General features: G+C 36.2%; 1 protein-coding gene across 1 annotated transcript in view; it reads right to left on the bottom strand.

The window, feature by feature from the left end:
* Positions 1–15596, bottom strand: part of BMPR2 (bone morphogenetic protein receptor, type II (serine/threonine kinase)) — a 56786-nt gene that overhangs the window by 27412 nt on the left and 13778 nt on the right. Inside the window, exons 4-9 of the mRNA XM_014528917.1 lie at positions 10917–11027; positions 10067–10158; positions 7614–7844; positions 6786–6900; positions 4829–4989; positions 3066–3213 (exon numbers count right to left, since the gene is read on the bottom strand). Coding sequence (XP_014384403.1) covers positions 3066–3213; positions 4829–4989; positions 6786–6900; positions 7614–7844; positions 10067–10158; positions 10917–11027 — 858 coding nt within the window. The remainder of the gene's footprint in view (positions 1–3065; positions 3214–4828; positions 4990–6785; positions 6901–7613; positions 7845–10066; positions 10159–10916; positions 11028–15596) is intronic.

Raw genomic sequence — 15596 nt, 5'->3', positions numbered from 1 at the left:
CCCTTCAGGGTGGGGGTCCCCACTGGGGTGCCTGGGCAGCCTGGGTGAGGGGCTTATGGCCCTTTTCAGGCTGGCCATGGCCGCGGGCTGGAAGCAGGGATCTGGGTTTTATTTATCTTCTATAATTGAAACTTTGTATCCTTGAGCGGAGCTCAGGGCCCGCAGGGCAGGCGGGAAGCTTGGCTTTTTCCATCGCCTGGGGCAACCCAAGCCTCCTGCTCGCTCCAGCTCCGTGGCCGCTGCCATCTTAATTGAGTTAATTTGCATATTCACTCCTGATTGGCTGGTGGATGTGGCTTGTGGGCATGGCTTGTATGTGTAGCGGAGGTACGGTCAATTTGCATGTTTCTCTTTTATTAGATTAGATGCTATTCTTTAGGCTTATTAATATGTTTATGGTATTCTTTCTTTTTTTAACTTCCACCCCATTTCATTGTTAAAATGTAAGTGCCCTGTATCCTCTCTCTGTGCTTTATTAATATGTTCCCCTCCTATAATCTGTAATATTTCTCTTCTCTATTTCACAGAAACTCCTCTGAGAATACCAGTGACCTCCTATTATTCAAATTCAAAGATTATTTGTCAGTTCTATTTCCTTTTGACCTTTCGATTACATTTATTGCTATCAATCTGGGTTCTTAACACTTTCTAACACTGACTTTTCAGATAGTATGATTTCTCAGTTTTCTCACTTTTTCTGAGCATTTGTCTTCATAACTAACCTATTTGGGGAGGGCCTAATATTCAGTCTTTTTAAAAATTTATACATTTTTGTTTCAGAGAGGAAGGGAGAGAGAGAGAGAGAGAGAGAGAGAGAGAGAGAGAGAGAAACATCAATGATAAGAGAGAATCACTGGCCTCCTGCACACCCCACAGTGGGGATCAAGCCCACAACCCGGGCATATGCCCTGAATGGGTTCATATGTCGACGCTCAACCACTGAGCCATGCTAGCCAGGCAATATTCAGTCTTTATTCAACAATTTTTCCTCTCTTCATATGTTCTCTTAAAGGAGTACATCCACTCTTAAGTTCCCAATGACCAGGTCCGTGTAGACCAGCGGTTCTCAACCTGTGGGTCGTGACCCCTTTGGCGGTCGAACGACCCTTTCACAGGGGTCGCCTAAGACCATCCTGCATATCAGATATTTACATTACAATTCATAACAGTAGCAACATTACAGTTATGAAGTAGCAACGAAAATAATTTTATGGTTGGGTCACAACATGAGGAACTGTATTTAAAGGGCCAGAAGGTTAAGAACCACTGGTGTAGACAATTCCTAAATAATCATTTTAACCTTAGTTCTATCAATAGCCTCTTCTTTTAAATGCTTTTAAAATTTTTCTTAAGTTGTCTTCAATACTTTATCCAAAAGCCTCCATAATTTACTCATCTTTCCAGCGTAAGCCAGGATTTTTCCTAAGTTCCTGACTGCCATCCTCACTATTTCTCATATCTCTGAATATTTCTCAATTCCTTAAACTTTCTTCTAATAGTTAATTAAAACCACAGATTCCTCTTCTACCTTTTCTCTCACATGTGCATCTTCTTCCTCATTTCTATATCCAAGATTATAAGGTATCTTAATGCAACTCTCTTTTTTTTCCTTTATTTTTTTTAATTGTGGTTAAATATATATTAACATAAAATTGACCATTTTAACCATTTTCAAGTGTACAGTTCTATGGCACTAAGAATATTCATGATGTTGTGCAACCATCACTACTACCATCAATCTCCAGAATTTTTTTTATCTTTCCAAATTGAAACTCTGTATTATTAAACAGTAATACCCTATCTCTTTTTCCTTTTAAAAACTTCTTATAGTTCTATTATAATTCTCCCAAAATTTTGCCTTTCCCCTTTATAAACATCTAATATTGTTCTTTATTATTTACCAGATGAAAAGCAAGTTATTCTTTGAATGCAGTAGTTGTTTAAAAATGTTGCTGATGGCAGTGTACTAATGCTGATACTTTAAGAGTCATTTAGTCAGACATACTTCTATAAAACAACAATTCTGGGTTAGGATATTTTTAAAAATCTGTGGCCTAAGTTTCAATACTAGAAATAAAAAGTTCCAAAGTTCCAATAATACTATGATTCTACTACAGTTCCTGCAATTTGCAGAAAAACACTTCAACTGAGTACACTGTACTTCCGATTAACTAAAAAATATACTTCCAAATAAGAAATGACAGACCCTGGTTAATCTAAATAATTAATTTCATCATATTTTAGAATTATAAACTATTGTTAAATGCTTACTGTTTTTAAAGCAAAAAATTTCAACCCTACTATTAATCTCTGTTTTTATGAAATAGTTCCATTTCATAAATTTGTCCAATGGTGATTCAATTGTCTGTTTTTCCTTTTTCTATATTTTTAATAGTGTTATTCCTATAAAATAGAGACCATTTATATCAAATCATTTTGTATCCCATGTAGTTAAGATTCTACATGACAGTGATGTAAAAAATACTAACAAAAGGAAAAAACATAAACTCATCTGGTTAATTCAAGTAAGCCTCAAACAAAGCATAGCATTCACATTAGATGAATATTCTTTCATTGAAAGGATGAAGGAATGTAGGAAGGCATGAAGAGAGAATAAAAAAAAGAAAGACAGAAAGAAAAAAGTGTTCCAGTGGTTTATTCATTGCTTCTAATTCCTTATTGAGTCAATTTAGGACAGAATGTAAGTGTAGCTTATCAAATGCTCTGAGGGTGCATAAGGAAAATTATGACTGCTAAAGCAATCAGAGACCAAACTAAATATGGTTAGATAAGCTATTGTGAGCAATTAATTAAATTGCACTCAATGCAAACATGGAGTCCTTTTAATAAGTTTTTCCTTCTGGCTAATAATGTTTCTGAACACTAGATGGCACTAAACTAAAGGTTTAAATGCAAGTAAAAATCTGTAATACCATCAACAATAAAAAAAATATTAAAAACGAGAAAGTAAAAACACAAAGTTGACTTTTTTTAATATAGGTAGAAAAATCAGATAAAACTGCTTTGCATAAAATTCATATATCAATTTTTGATAGATCTCTTACCTGGGAAGAGGTCTGTACATCTCATAAATATCTCCCAATAGATTAGTCCAAGAGCATACATGTCTACTTGTTTCAAAGCTGATTCACAGTCCCTCAGGTTCACAGCTCCTTCTAGAACTTCTGGTGCCATATATCTGATTGTACCAACCTGAAAAATTAGAGCAACAATTTTCGGAATGAGAATGAAGGACATACATTAGACAGAAATTATACATCAATTTCATATCAACAAGATGTTAATAAGTTATTGTACCCTAACTATGTTACTGAAACTGTTCATACCTGATTTTCTTAATCTATAAAATGCCCTTGAATAATTAAACTGTGGTCAATACATCCTATTGCACACAATCAATAAAAAATAATGAGCTAGATCTTCCATTGCATATCAACATAAAAAACAACACCTTTAAGACACAGTGAGAAAAATGCAAAACAATATGTATACCACTTAATGTTTTTAAAAAGTCACAAAAAATATAAATGTATGTATAGACCTATATATGTAAATGCAGAGAAAAAGGCCACAGAAGGATATGCTCCACATTGTAATAGTGATTTATCAGAAGGTGACTAGGTCCTGTCTCACCTTGATAATTTTACTCCTACTTCAAAAATCAGTTCCTACAAATTTCTTCCTAATGCTTATAAAAAATGAACTTGAATGGCAGTGACTTCCATAATAAACTGATGAACTCTATGCAGTGTCTTTGGTATTTCTTAATTTTGTAATTCCTAAAATGCTATAATTGGTGGAATCCTATATAATAAAAGGCTAATATGCAAATAGAACGAACGGCCAAACAACTGAACAACCAGTAGCTACGATGTGCACTGACCACCAGATGATGTGCGCGGAATATGGCGGGTGTCGGTCATGGCAGGATGGTAGAGCAGGTGAGCAGGGGCGCCAGACCAAGGCGGGGCACTGGTCGCTGCCATCAGGGCGAGCCTCTGGTTGTTACTAAAAATTCTTTGCTCCCGTGCACCATGGTCCCGCCCGGCACTTGCACCTACTGCTGGTGCCAGCCCCACTCGGTGCCAATTGCTGGGTGCCGTCAACGGGTGAGAGCAGCGGCTGCCGGCCCAGATCACCCCTCAGGGCTTCTCCACCTCCCCCCTGCTCCTGAGGGGAGATCAGGGCCGGCAGCCACCTCTCCCGCCTGCTGCCGGCAACGGCCCCACTCGCACACAGTGCCGGAGCCGCTAATCACACCCACTGCCAGTGCCAGCCCCGCTTGCACCCGCTGCCAGTGCCCAATGCTGGTCCCAATCGCTCGGTGCCAACAGTGGGTTTGAGTGGCAGCTGATGGCCCTGACCACCCCTGAGAGCTTCTCCACCTCCCCTGCTCCTGAGGGGCGATCAAGGCAGCAGCTGCCGCTCGCAGCCACTGACAGCACCTGCCCTGCTCACACTGCTGCTGGTGCTGGCCCCAATCGCTCCGTGCCTTCAGTGGGTGCAAGCAGGGCCAATGCCGTCAGCACATGGGTGCAGCGGCGGTGGGAGTGGGGCTGCCGGCAAAAAGGGGACCAGGGGCCACAGCGGGAGGGGCCAGGCAGGGGTGTGGAGGATGGGCCGAGACCCGCCCCTGTGCCTACCACAGCCTCACTGCCCACAGTTCCTTTCAAGGTGCACGAATTCGTGCACTGGGCCCCTAGTATAAGGATAATTATCACGAGTAGTTATAAAGGTAGTGGATTCTTAAATGCAATTCATAATGTTTTCAAAGTATGTCTGTATGATTCTTCTTGTATACACGCACCTCACTTATGGCTGCATTATCTTCTTCTCCTGGGCGTACCAGTCTATTTCCAGTCAGCCTCATGGACAACCCAAAGTCACTAATAACACAAGTTCCATCATTTTTCACCAGGACATTTCTGCTGTTTAAATCTCGATGGGAAATTGCAGGTTTATAATGATCTGTTTGGATAATTTCAAATATTCATTAATGCTTAAATAGCACTACTGGACATGAAATGAGTATGCAAGTAACAGGGACTACAACATAACTATAAAAGGTAGTGGTGTTTTTTTTTCTACCTATTTATTTCCTAATAACAAAAAAGAACATAAGAAATCAAAATTTTAACTCAAAATCATTACTATTTTAAGTTACATTTTACAACATAATTCCTGTTGTATGTATAATTAATGAAGTTTTAAACTTCAACTGTAAGTAATAGCCAACATGCTGTTGCTTCTAATTTTAATACACACTTGGTGTTTTTTTCTCTTCATTTTAGGGCAGTGATTTTTCAACCTTTTTCATCTTATGCACACATATTCTGTGGCACACCAAAAAATATGTATTTTTGCCAATCTGACTCCAAAAAAAATTATAATTTTTATTCATGCACACTGGATGGCTATTGTATTGTGTTGGCTGTTATATTTGAAGATACTGAGTTCTCTGGGGGGGGGAAGGGGAATTAAATTACCTCTTAAATGTTTTGAAATAGTATAGTATAGTTGGACTATTTTTAGAATAATAGGTAAAATCTTAAGTTTCACACAGATACCATACTTTCTTGCAATAGCATATACATATATATTCATTTTTTTAAAAAGGTAAACTAGTGAAAATATTAAGTAATGTTTAAGACTAAGATATGCACTTAAATAAAACTCTTACTTGATGGCAATCCTTCCTTTCAGCCAATGTTTGACTTGAAACCTTGCTGAATTAGGCAAGCCTTGACAAGAGGGATTAGGAAGATATTTTTAAGTTCTGTGCTAAGCCAGCTTATTAAAGGAGCTATAACAATATTTAAGAGTAAGAATAAGGAAACACAGTCCAAATGGTTAATGTGCTAAAGCACTAAAGTGAGTGAGTGCATCAAGTTGCTACATAGGAAATAACATTGGTCAATTCTGTATTCAGGAAAAGCAAGATGTCAAGACAAATGAATTGCTAAATTATTCAAGAGAAATTATTTATATATGAAGCAGCAGCTAGAAAAGACGATCCATGCTATTATACATTGGAAAAAGATCTAAGAAATTGATACATTAAGAATTCTCTTCACTACAGAGGTCAGAGACACTGAAAAAACAATGTTCTGGGCTGTATTATGACAGGAAAATGCTGTAAGGGATGAAAGCTTGAGAAAGCACAAAGACAGATTTTCACAGCAAAGCTAATTTAGAGCTGCCTATGATATGAGGTGTATTTTGTAACAAAGTCAGAAAACAAATGTATTTTTTTTATTTTAAAATATTTTTTTATTGATTTCAGAGAGGAAGGGAGAAGGAAAGACAAACAGAAACATCAGTGATGAGAATCATTGATCAGCTGCCTCCTACATGCTCCACACTGGGGATTGAGCCTATAACCTGGGCATGTGCCCTGACCAGGAATCAAACTATGACCTCCTGGTTCATAGGTCTATGGTCAACCACTGAGCCATGCCAGCCAGGCAGCAATTGTATTAAAAGAACATTTTTAAAAGTATACCTATACGGGTATCTTTGCAAGGACAGTGTTCAGAGCTTTAATCAAATTCTTAATGGTATCCATGACCCCTCTAGAGTCCTGAAATTCTTTTTCTCATTCTTTCTATTAGATTTAAAATTCAGTTCTCATGTCAGATCTTTCAAATGGCTGGCTAATAAATCTGCTATATATAAAATATACTTTTACTTTGAAGATATGAATAAAATTTCCCTTTAATTTTTACTCCACATGAGTATCATTCCTCTTCTATTCACTGTCTTACCTCCTCGTGGTAATTCTGTATGAAGATAAGCCAGTCCTCTAGTCACAGAATGAGCCAGACGGCAAGAGCTTACCCAATCACTTGTATGGAGACTAAGATACTTGCATAGAGATCCCTATTTAGAAGACAAAATAAAATAAAAAAGAGAAAAAAACTGCAATTAATTTACTTGATTAGAAGATAAGTTATAAGTCTTATAAAGGACTTGCATAGGTTAGGATTCCATGGATATCTAATAAATTATGGCATTTCAGGATCTTGAAGGAGTAAGACATTTCCTTGGGTAGAGAGAAAGAAAAAAAAGAATTTAAACATGATCAATATTGGTTTTTCCAATATTTAAAATTATGAAGTTATTTCATTTTAAATACTTCTTTAATTTCAAATTAAGATAGAAAATGAGTCTTTTAGACTCTTTCTTTACACTATACCTCTTATCAGTACAAAAACAAATTATATTATGTTTTACAAATAGGGAATAGGAGATTTTTGTAAATATGTATGTGCCAGTGCTACTCAAAGTGCTCGTCCACAAGATATTAATTATCCACCAGCCTGGGATATGGAGCTTGCACCAGAATGAATGTCAATCAAAGTACTGCTTCCTTCATCAAGAAAGTCTTGTGGAAGGGTGAGAGGGTCGGGGGAGGGAAGGGATGGAGAGATAAGGGGGTACTAAACAGTTAACTAGTGACAGTTAATTCACATTCTGTGTGAGATCCCTTTCTTATTGCAGACCCTTAAACTAGTTTGCAAACCAGCGATGTTCTACTGAATATCTGATTAACTACTTGTATAAATCTCAGTTTATTTGAATGAAGAACTTACATTGGGATAGTACTCCATCACAAGCAAATACTCCATGCGTCCATCAGCAGTGACTCTTTCATCTCCAACTATAAAGCGAGCAATGTTGTCATGTTCCATCAAAGGCACTCTGTAAATGTTCTTTTCATTGATAAAATTTTGACGGTTTGCGAAGGAAAACATTTTTACAGCAACTGGACGCTCATCTAAGGAACCTTTATATACTGCTCCATATCGACCCCGGCCAATCAGCTGCAAATTTGTTTTGAAGCAAGCAAGGTATTAATTCAAATCACAATGGAAAAATCAAATTTACTAAATAAAGTGTACATCCATAAGTGTGCCACAGTTCTCTATTGCTTAAAGGTTAAATTATGCCACTGACAAGGAACTAATCAAGTCCACATTTTATATGGCTCAGGAAGCAACTACTAGACCCAGCCTTCCCAAAGACAGCAACAATAAACTCTGAAAAAAAATGTAAAAAGAAACTAAAAGTGCTGGAGAATGAAGAAAAGGAGTTAGATAGTGAGGGGAGTCAACACTTAAGAAAGGAATGGCATGTGTTACCCCTTTTATAGCTTTTAGCTTGAGGGCAGGCTGCAGTCAGCTCTGTGCATTGGAGCTAAAAACAGAATAGAAAATCTATAATCTTTCTGGCCCCAGGAACCAGAGGACAGAATTTGGGGTAATCACAGCTGCTGGAAAATGAAGGGAAATTTTCAGAAAGGAGAATCAGAGAAGGGGAAATGGAGTGAATGCATGGGACAAATTCCTGCTAGAGACAAAGTAACTGAACTGAGATTTGAGCTTCCGTCTAAGAGTTTGCAGTGTGTCCAACCAAGATAACTGCCTACTAAAACAACTGCCTACTAAAACAAACATTGAAAGTAAACACACTTCAGAAGAATCTAAAGAACATAGGGTCTGCATCATATTCATATTCACAATACCCACAATATAAAATTAAAAGTTACTTAATACACAAACAACCAGCAAAATGCAACCTGTTCTCTTCATTTTTTGGCTTCTGGGGATTTCTCTCACTTTTTTTTTTTTTTTTTTTTTTGGGACCCCACGGCCGCCCCGAGGCTGCGCCCAGACGGGGGCCGGGCAGGTGTCCCCGCGCGCCTCACTTTTTTATTAAAATAGGTTAGGGATTTACTATCATCAATTTAAGGATATTTGTTATATTTCACTCACTGTTTCTAAGTTAAAATTTAACAAACAGACTGTTCTTTAGAAAGGTTTATCAGTACCTGGTTAAATCAGCAATGTTTGGGAGTGTCTCTTTTACTCAATCCAGGATAAAATCCTATGGTTTTTAATAAGTTTTTTTTTCAATGTAGTAAATTGTACATTTAATTATAATACATTTACTAGCCACATTTATTTTGTGAATTGACAGTTCATTTATTTTGTCCATTTTTTTAATGAATTATTTCTTCATATGACTTATACTAGCTCTGTAGCAATTCTTTGTTTCTGTGTTGAAATACTTTTTTTGTATCTGGCTTTTAACTTTGTTATATTTTTCTCCCAAATGTAAGGTTCTTAAAAAGTTTTACATTATCAAATCTACCATGTCTACTATTTAACAGTCTCTGTAGTTTGAGGATCAGATTTATATACCTATTATATTACAGTCTCTGGTTTGGGGATCATAGTTTATTTATTTATCCTAATAAAGAATAAAACATTCATAATGATAAAACTTTTAACATAGTCCAGCCAGCATGGCTCAGTGGTCGAGCACCGACCTATGAACCAGGTCACAGTTCAATTCTTGGCCAGGGCATATGCCCGGGTTTCAGGTTTGATCCCCAGTGTGGTGTAGTGCAGGAGGCAGCCGATCAATGATTCTCTCTCATCATTAATGTTTCTATCTCTCTATCCCTCTCCCTTCCTCTCTGAAATTACAAGAAAAAAAATTAACTTTTAACATAACTTCTGAGAAATTGCCAAATAAAAATTAAGTTCTATGGATTATATAATAATCCTATGGGCCTATAAAAATATATAATATATTCACAGACAAGGAATATTTACTTGAATCTAATATGGATTCCTTGCCTGGCACATACTTCTCAGAATTTCATAATCCTTATTCCCAAACTCTGTTGAAGTCTGTACTCAAAGGTCAATTCCTTTCTAAATATACTTTCTTTAATAACCCCTTTTCCATAACTTTCTAACTTTCTTGTCCATTTTATTTTTTTCCATAGCACTTACTATTACTTGAAATAATATACATTGGTTTACCTGTTTATAGATTCTCTCCCACTACAAGTAAGTCTCAAGAGGGTTATCTATATTGTTCAGATATATTCTCAGTGCCTAGAATAGTCTTGGCACTAAACTGATATTCAATAAATGCTTATTGAATAAATAAACAAATGATTCAGTGAGTGAATAAAGTCACTGTCTCAGATATGGGAGCAGAAGAATGGTCCATAATCTAAGAGCAATCTTACCTCCAACAGTTTCAGATTATCTAGGTCAAGAGAAGGCTCTGATGCTGCTGCCTCCATCATGTTCATACTGTGCAGACCTTGTTTACGGTCTCCTATAGGAATAGGCAGAAGTAGTTACTGTGTGCTTCTCTTAAAGTGAAGATTTTACTATACTTTTTATTATATTACCATTAAAAAGAAGAGCTACAGAAGCGTAGGCAGCAAGGCTTATACCTAATGTCAATGGGTGTAAAACTATTTAGTAAACTAAGAATTATCTATAAATTAAGATGAGTGATGAATAACATGAAATCTGAATTCTGGGAGATGATTCCAGTAACAGACCTAGTTTAAAACCTTCAAAAATACTGCCAAGACATTAAAGGTAGTTTTATTAGTTATTCAAATAAATGAATGAGTGCTGATTTCCTAAAAGTTCATAGAACCTAAAGTTTATTAGAAACAACTGAACATTTGATGATACTGAGAAATTACTGTTACTTTTTAAAATTTGGAAATGGTATTGTGGTTATATATATTTTAAGTCCTTCTATTTCAGCAATAATACTGAAGTATTTATACATAAATGGCATGTGATTTTTAAAAAATAATCCAGTGGCACAGAAAGGTGTAGTGAGTGAGGCTATAGATGGATGATGTATAGAGGTGATAATTGTTGAAATTGGGTGATAAGTATTTTGTATATGTTTGAAACTTTTCATAAACACTAAAGGAAAAAGGATTAAGAGAGAAAAATGGGAGCTACTGTACCACAGAATGTTTTTTAGCATAAAGATTTTAAAAAGGAGAAAATAAGTATCAACTAAATGGCATGTTTAATAAACAACAGAATAAGAAGTTATATTTTTACCTGTCAGCATCCTGTATCCGAAGCATAAGGCAACTATCAAAACAGCTAATACAGAGACTGATGCTAAAGCAATGATTATTGTTTCATCTCGGTTAAATGAATGAGGTGGACCTAAAAGAAAACAAATTTTAAAATATAGTTATCATTAAAAAAGATGTACATATTTACAACAGAATATTACTTGGTCATTAAAAAAAAAAAAGAATGAAATCTTGCCATTTGTGATAGGTGGGTGGACCTAGAGGGTATTATGCTAAGGGAAATAAGTCAAAGACAAACACCATGTTATTTCATTTATAAGTGGAATCTAAAAAACAAAATAAACAAAACAGAAATAAACTCAAATACTGAGAAAAAAAAATGATGGTTGCCAGATGGAAGAGGGGTTTGAGAGGGATGATTAAAATAGTGAAGGAGCCCTAGCCAATTTGGCTCAGTGGAGAGAGCATTGGGCCCATGGACTGAAGGGACCCGGGTTTAATTCCGGTCAAGGGCATGTACCTTGGTTGCAGGCTGGATCCCGGGCCCTGGTCAGGGCATGCGGAAAGCAACCAATCGATATGTCTCACATCAATGTTTCTCTCTATCTGTCTCTCCCCCTCCCTTCCACTCTCTCTAAAAATCATTGGGAAAACATCCTCAGGTGAGGATTAACAAAACAAAACAAAAATATGGTAAAGGAAATAAGTAAAAATTGGCAGTTACAAAATAGTCACAGTGATTTAAAATATAGCATAAGAGATATAGTTAATAATATTATAATAGCTAAGTATGGTGTCATGTAGGTAGTTGACTTATTGGGGGATCACTTCATAAGTTATATAAATGTCTAACTACTATGCTGTACACCTGAAACTAATATAATAGTGAATGTCAAATGTAATTTAAAATTTTTTAATGTAAAAATATAGTTATGTTTTTTTTTTTAGTATTTTGTTAAATAGTGACAGAAAGACTGTATCACTATATAGTCGAATCTGCAATGTTTTTGCATCAAAGGAAATAAAAAATTAATAAATTTTAATAACTGAAAAGTATATATTTCATCAGATTATTTTATAAGATTATATACATTTAGGACACTGAAATACCTGTTAGTTACATTCCTAATTCTTAAAATACTAGAGACCCAATGCACGAAATTCATGCAAGAGTAGGCCTTCCTTCCCCCGGCTGCCAGCACCAGCTTCCCTCTGGCACCCAGGACCCGGGCTTCCCTCGCAGCCCCAGCTTTGTCCAAAAGGTCTTCTAGAAGGACGTCTGGTCTAATTAGCATATTATGCTTTTATTACTATAGATTAACTACATCATGGAACAGCACAGACAGAAGAGTATATTTAACAGAATAGTCTTGGAATCACATTTGGTGTCTTTTTCTAATAAGATTTTAGAGAGAGGAAGGGAGAGGTACAGAGAGACAGAAACATCAATGTGAGAGAGAAACATTGAGTGGTTGCCTCCTGAGCACCCCCTACTGGGGATTGAACCCACAACCTGGGCATAGGTCCTGTTCAGGAATCAAACCAGTGACCTTCGGCTCATGGGGAGATGCTCAACCAACTGAGCCACTCCGGCTGGACTCACATTTGGTTTTAAATCTTGACTCTACACCACTCTCTCAGTGACCTTTAGCAAGTTATTTGACTTTTCTGATATTCAATTCTCACATTAGTAAAAATAATAATCTCTACCTCACAAATCTTCTATGTGGCTTAGATGGAAATCTGAGTACTCAGTATAGTGTTGAGAATGTATTATCTATGCAATAATAGTAGTTATGTTTACCAATATTAATATTATGATTAAGAGAGTGTGGCTTTGCTGGTAGTTAAACCTGAACTGGACTTAAAACTCAGTTCTTCACTCTCACCGGTTTGGCTTAGTGGATTAGAGTGTCGGCCTGCGGACTGAGGGGTCCTGGGTTCGATTCTGATCAAGGGCACATGCCCAGGTTGCAGGCTCAATCCCCAGTGGGAGGTTGGGGGGTGTGCAGGAGGCAGCCTATCAATGATTCTCTCTCATCATTGATGTTTCTATCTTTCTCTCCCTTCTCCTCCCTCTCTGAAATCAATTATCTTAAAAACAAACAAACAAAAAAACCTCAGTTCTTCCACTTATTGTATGACCTTCAGAAAATTTCTTCACCTGTCTGAGCCTAAGTTTATTCACTTGCAGAAAGGGAACACACATATCTAAATCACAGGGCTATTATGAGCAGGTACACCATTTTATGTGTTAGTTCCTTCCATCAATCAGATCATGCCCAGAGAAACACCCTTTAGGATGGGTGTCCACCAACTGGAGTATGTCCAGAAGACATGAAGGTATGAGAACAATGAAATGTGATGGGCAGAGAAAAATGAAAGTGTCTGGTATACAAAAAGAGAAAATTTAAGAGCATATGATAGCTGTCTTCATGTGGAAAAATACATTTGTAGCTAGAAAGAATAACATGATCCAATTAGTGAGTGTTCCAAGGACAGCAGACAGAAAATACTGTTCTTGATCCATGGTTGGTTGAATCTGCAGATGTAAAATCTAGGAATATGGAAGGTCAACTGTGTAACCACAGACCTATCTCAAAGTGGACCTATCCTGTTTCTAACAAGATACTGAGTTGCTTTGCCCAGACAGCAGACCAAAACCACAAAGCATACAACAGAAGCATAGGAGAAAATTTTGACCTCCAGTTGCACCTGGAACCCCACCCTCCACCCCCCGTCCTTCCCCCAACTCCCATAAATGTTTCTAGAGAATGACAACTGGATTTTTAAAAACAATTAAATTTCTTAATGACAGCAACTAAGTAGCATTTTTATCATAACATCAATTCTGTCCATTCACTATACTTTTCCTGAGTTTTCCTACATGCAACTAGATGTCTTTAATGTTTTTCTTCTATGCTGTTCCTATAACTTCACTATTAAAACATATTAAACTACTTTTTTTTCTTCCCCACCACTGCCTGCCCCCCTATTAAACTATTTTTTAAAAGTTGGTTATGCTAGGTAACTTTAAGGTCCTTCTAATCCCAAAATTCTGTATAACTCTTTTAATGTTTCTTGAACCTCAGTATTCTCTTTACTTTTATTCCCAAATTTACAAAGAAAATGCAACATAACTTTTACATAAAATATTCATTAACCCAAAATCTGAAGTAGGAAATGTTAATTCATATACAGGGAGGATGAAAAAGTGTTAAGTAGATCTTTAAACACATTTAAAAAAACACACACACATGCTAGTGGTTAAATATTTCAAATGGAAAACTTTCCAGGATATGTCACATGGTCTAAAAATATGAGACCCCTGAAAAACTGCCAGAAAAAAATATTTCAATGTATATTCATATATGTGTGCAATAAAAGAGGCCTTTAACCAGAAAACTCTTTTATTTTTTGTTCCTTTTTTAAATTCTTTCTTTTTTGCATATATGCTATATATATGCTATATCTGAAATTGTTTTGTTCCCCTAGCTCTAATAAACCCTCTTCTTCCTCCCTATTAGCTCTCTCAGTTAAATACTCAGCCAAATGTAAACACTGCTATGTATGCCTGCGTGCAATGGCTCAGATTATACAAGCAAGCGCTTCCTGAACGCAGAACAGACAGGGAACTGCTGTCTGCCTCATTGGAGCCTAGGATGTTTCTGTTTACAAACCCTGGAGCCAGGCAGGGGCCACTACTGGAGGCAGTGCTATTTGCTTCCTTGCTACACTCAGCCTTTGTCTGGGTCTGTGTGAAAGAAAGAACAACATCGTTGCATGTGCAGCAAGCAACAAAAGAATTCTTAACTGATGGTTATTTGGCTCCTAAATCTTTTACAACTCTGCATGAAAAAGCAAATTAGGAATTTGTTCTTGTTTTTAATTTTTTAAGCAATGTACTTTTCATAAAAGCAGAGGAAAAACATTAAAATCAAAACAATTAATGTGATTACAATTAAATGAATTCCTTAGCAAAATAATTTAGATTGCCAAATATTGTTTCTGTGATAATGATATATTACACAGTTCAATGTTTTGAACAAATATTTCTATAAGAAATAAACAATTTTATTTTAATTACTATTTTTAGAATGGCAAATATACAGCAATCATGATCACAGTAATGTTTATGTTTAATGTCCTAAAAACAAATTAATAGGAGGCATATTTCTTTTTTTTCAAGTTGGTATTTAATACTATTTAAGACTTAACTTGCCTCAATCATTATGAATAGACTTTGTTTGTTAGAAACAAATAACAACAATAAACAAAAACAGTCCATAATCTGCTAAGTCCAGACATTTTATGGCTGAATTATAAAATGGAAAACTAAGGGAGAGAGAGAGAAACAGTTGAATTAAACAACAGCAAAAAGTTTAAAAAGACAACAGGAAAGACATTCAATGCCTAGCTTTCTTATTAACTTCTAGCTTAGTAAGGTTTATAATTTTAATTTCTTTAGAATAGGTGTTTTGTGATTAAAAGAGATTGATTTTCAGCACTGTGTTTCTTTTATTCAAGAACGGATTAAAACTAACAAAGTTAATTATATTTCATCAGAATAAAGTCATTAAATAAGTGTAAAAATAGCATTTAAGTAAATAGATTAAGAATTTTTAGTAAAGCCCTAACCAGTTTGGCTCGGTAGATAGAGCGTCGGCCTGCGGACTCAAGGGTCCCAGGTTTGATTCCA

Source organism: Myotis brandtii, unplaced genomic scaffold, assembly GCF_000412655.1.
Source record: "Myotis brandtii unplaced genomic scaffold, ASM41265v1 scaffold1162, whole genome shotgun sequence".
Classification (NCBI taxonomy): domain Eukaryota; kingdom Metazoa; phylum Chordata; class Mammalia; order Chiroptera; family Vespertilionidae; genus Myotis; species Myotis brandtii.
Note: the sequence above shows the minus strand (reverse complement) of the source record. Positions and strands in the feature narration are given on the sequence as shown.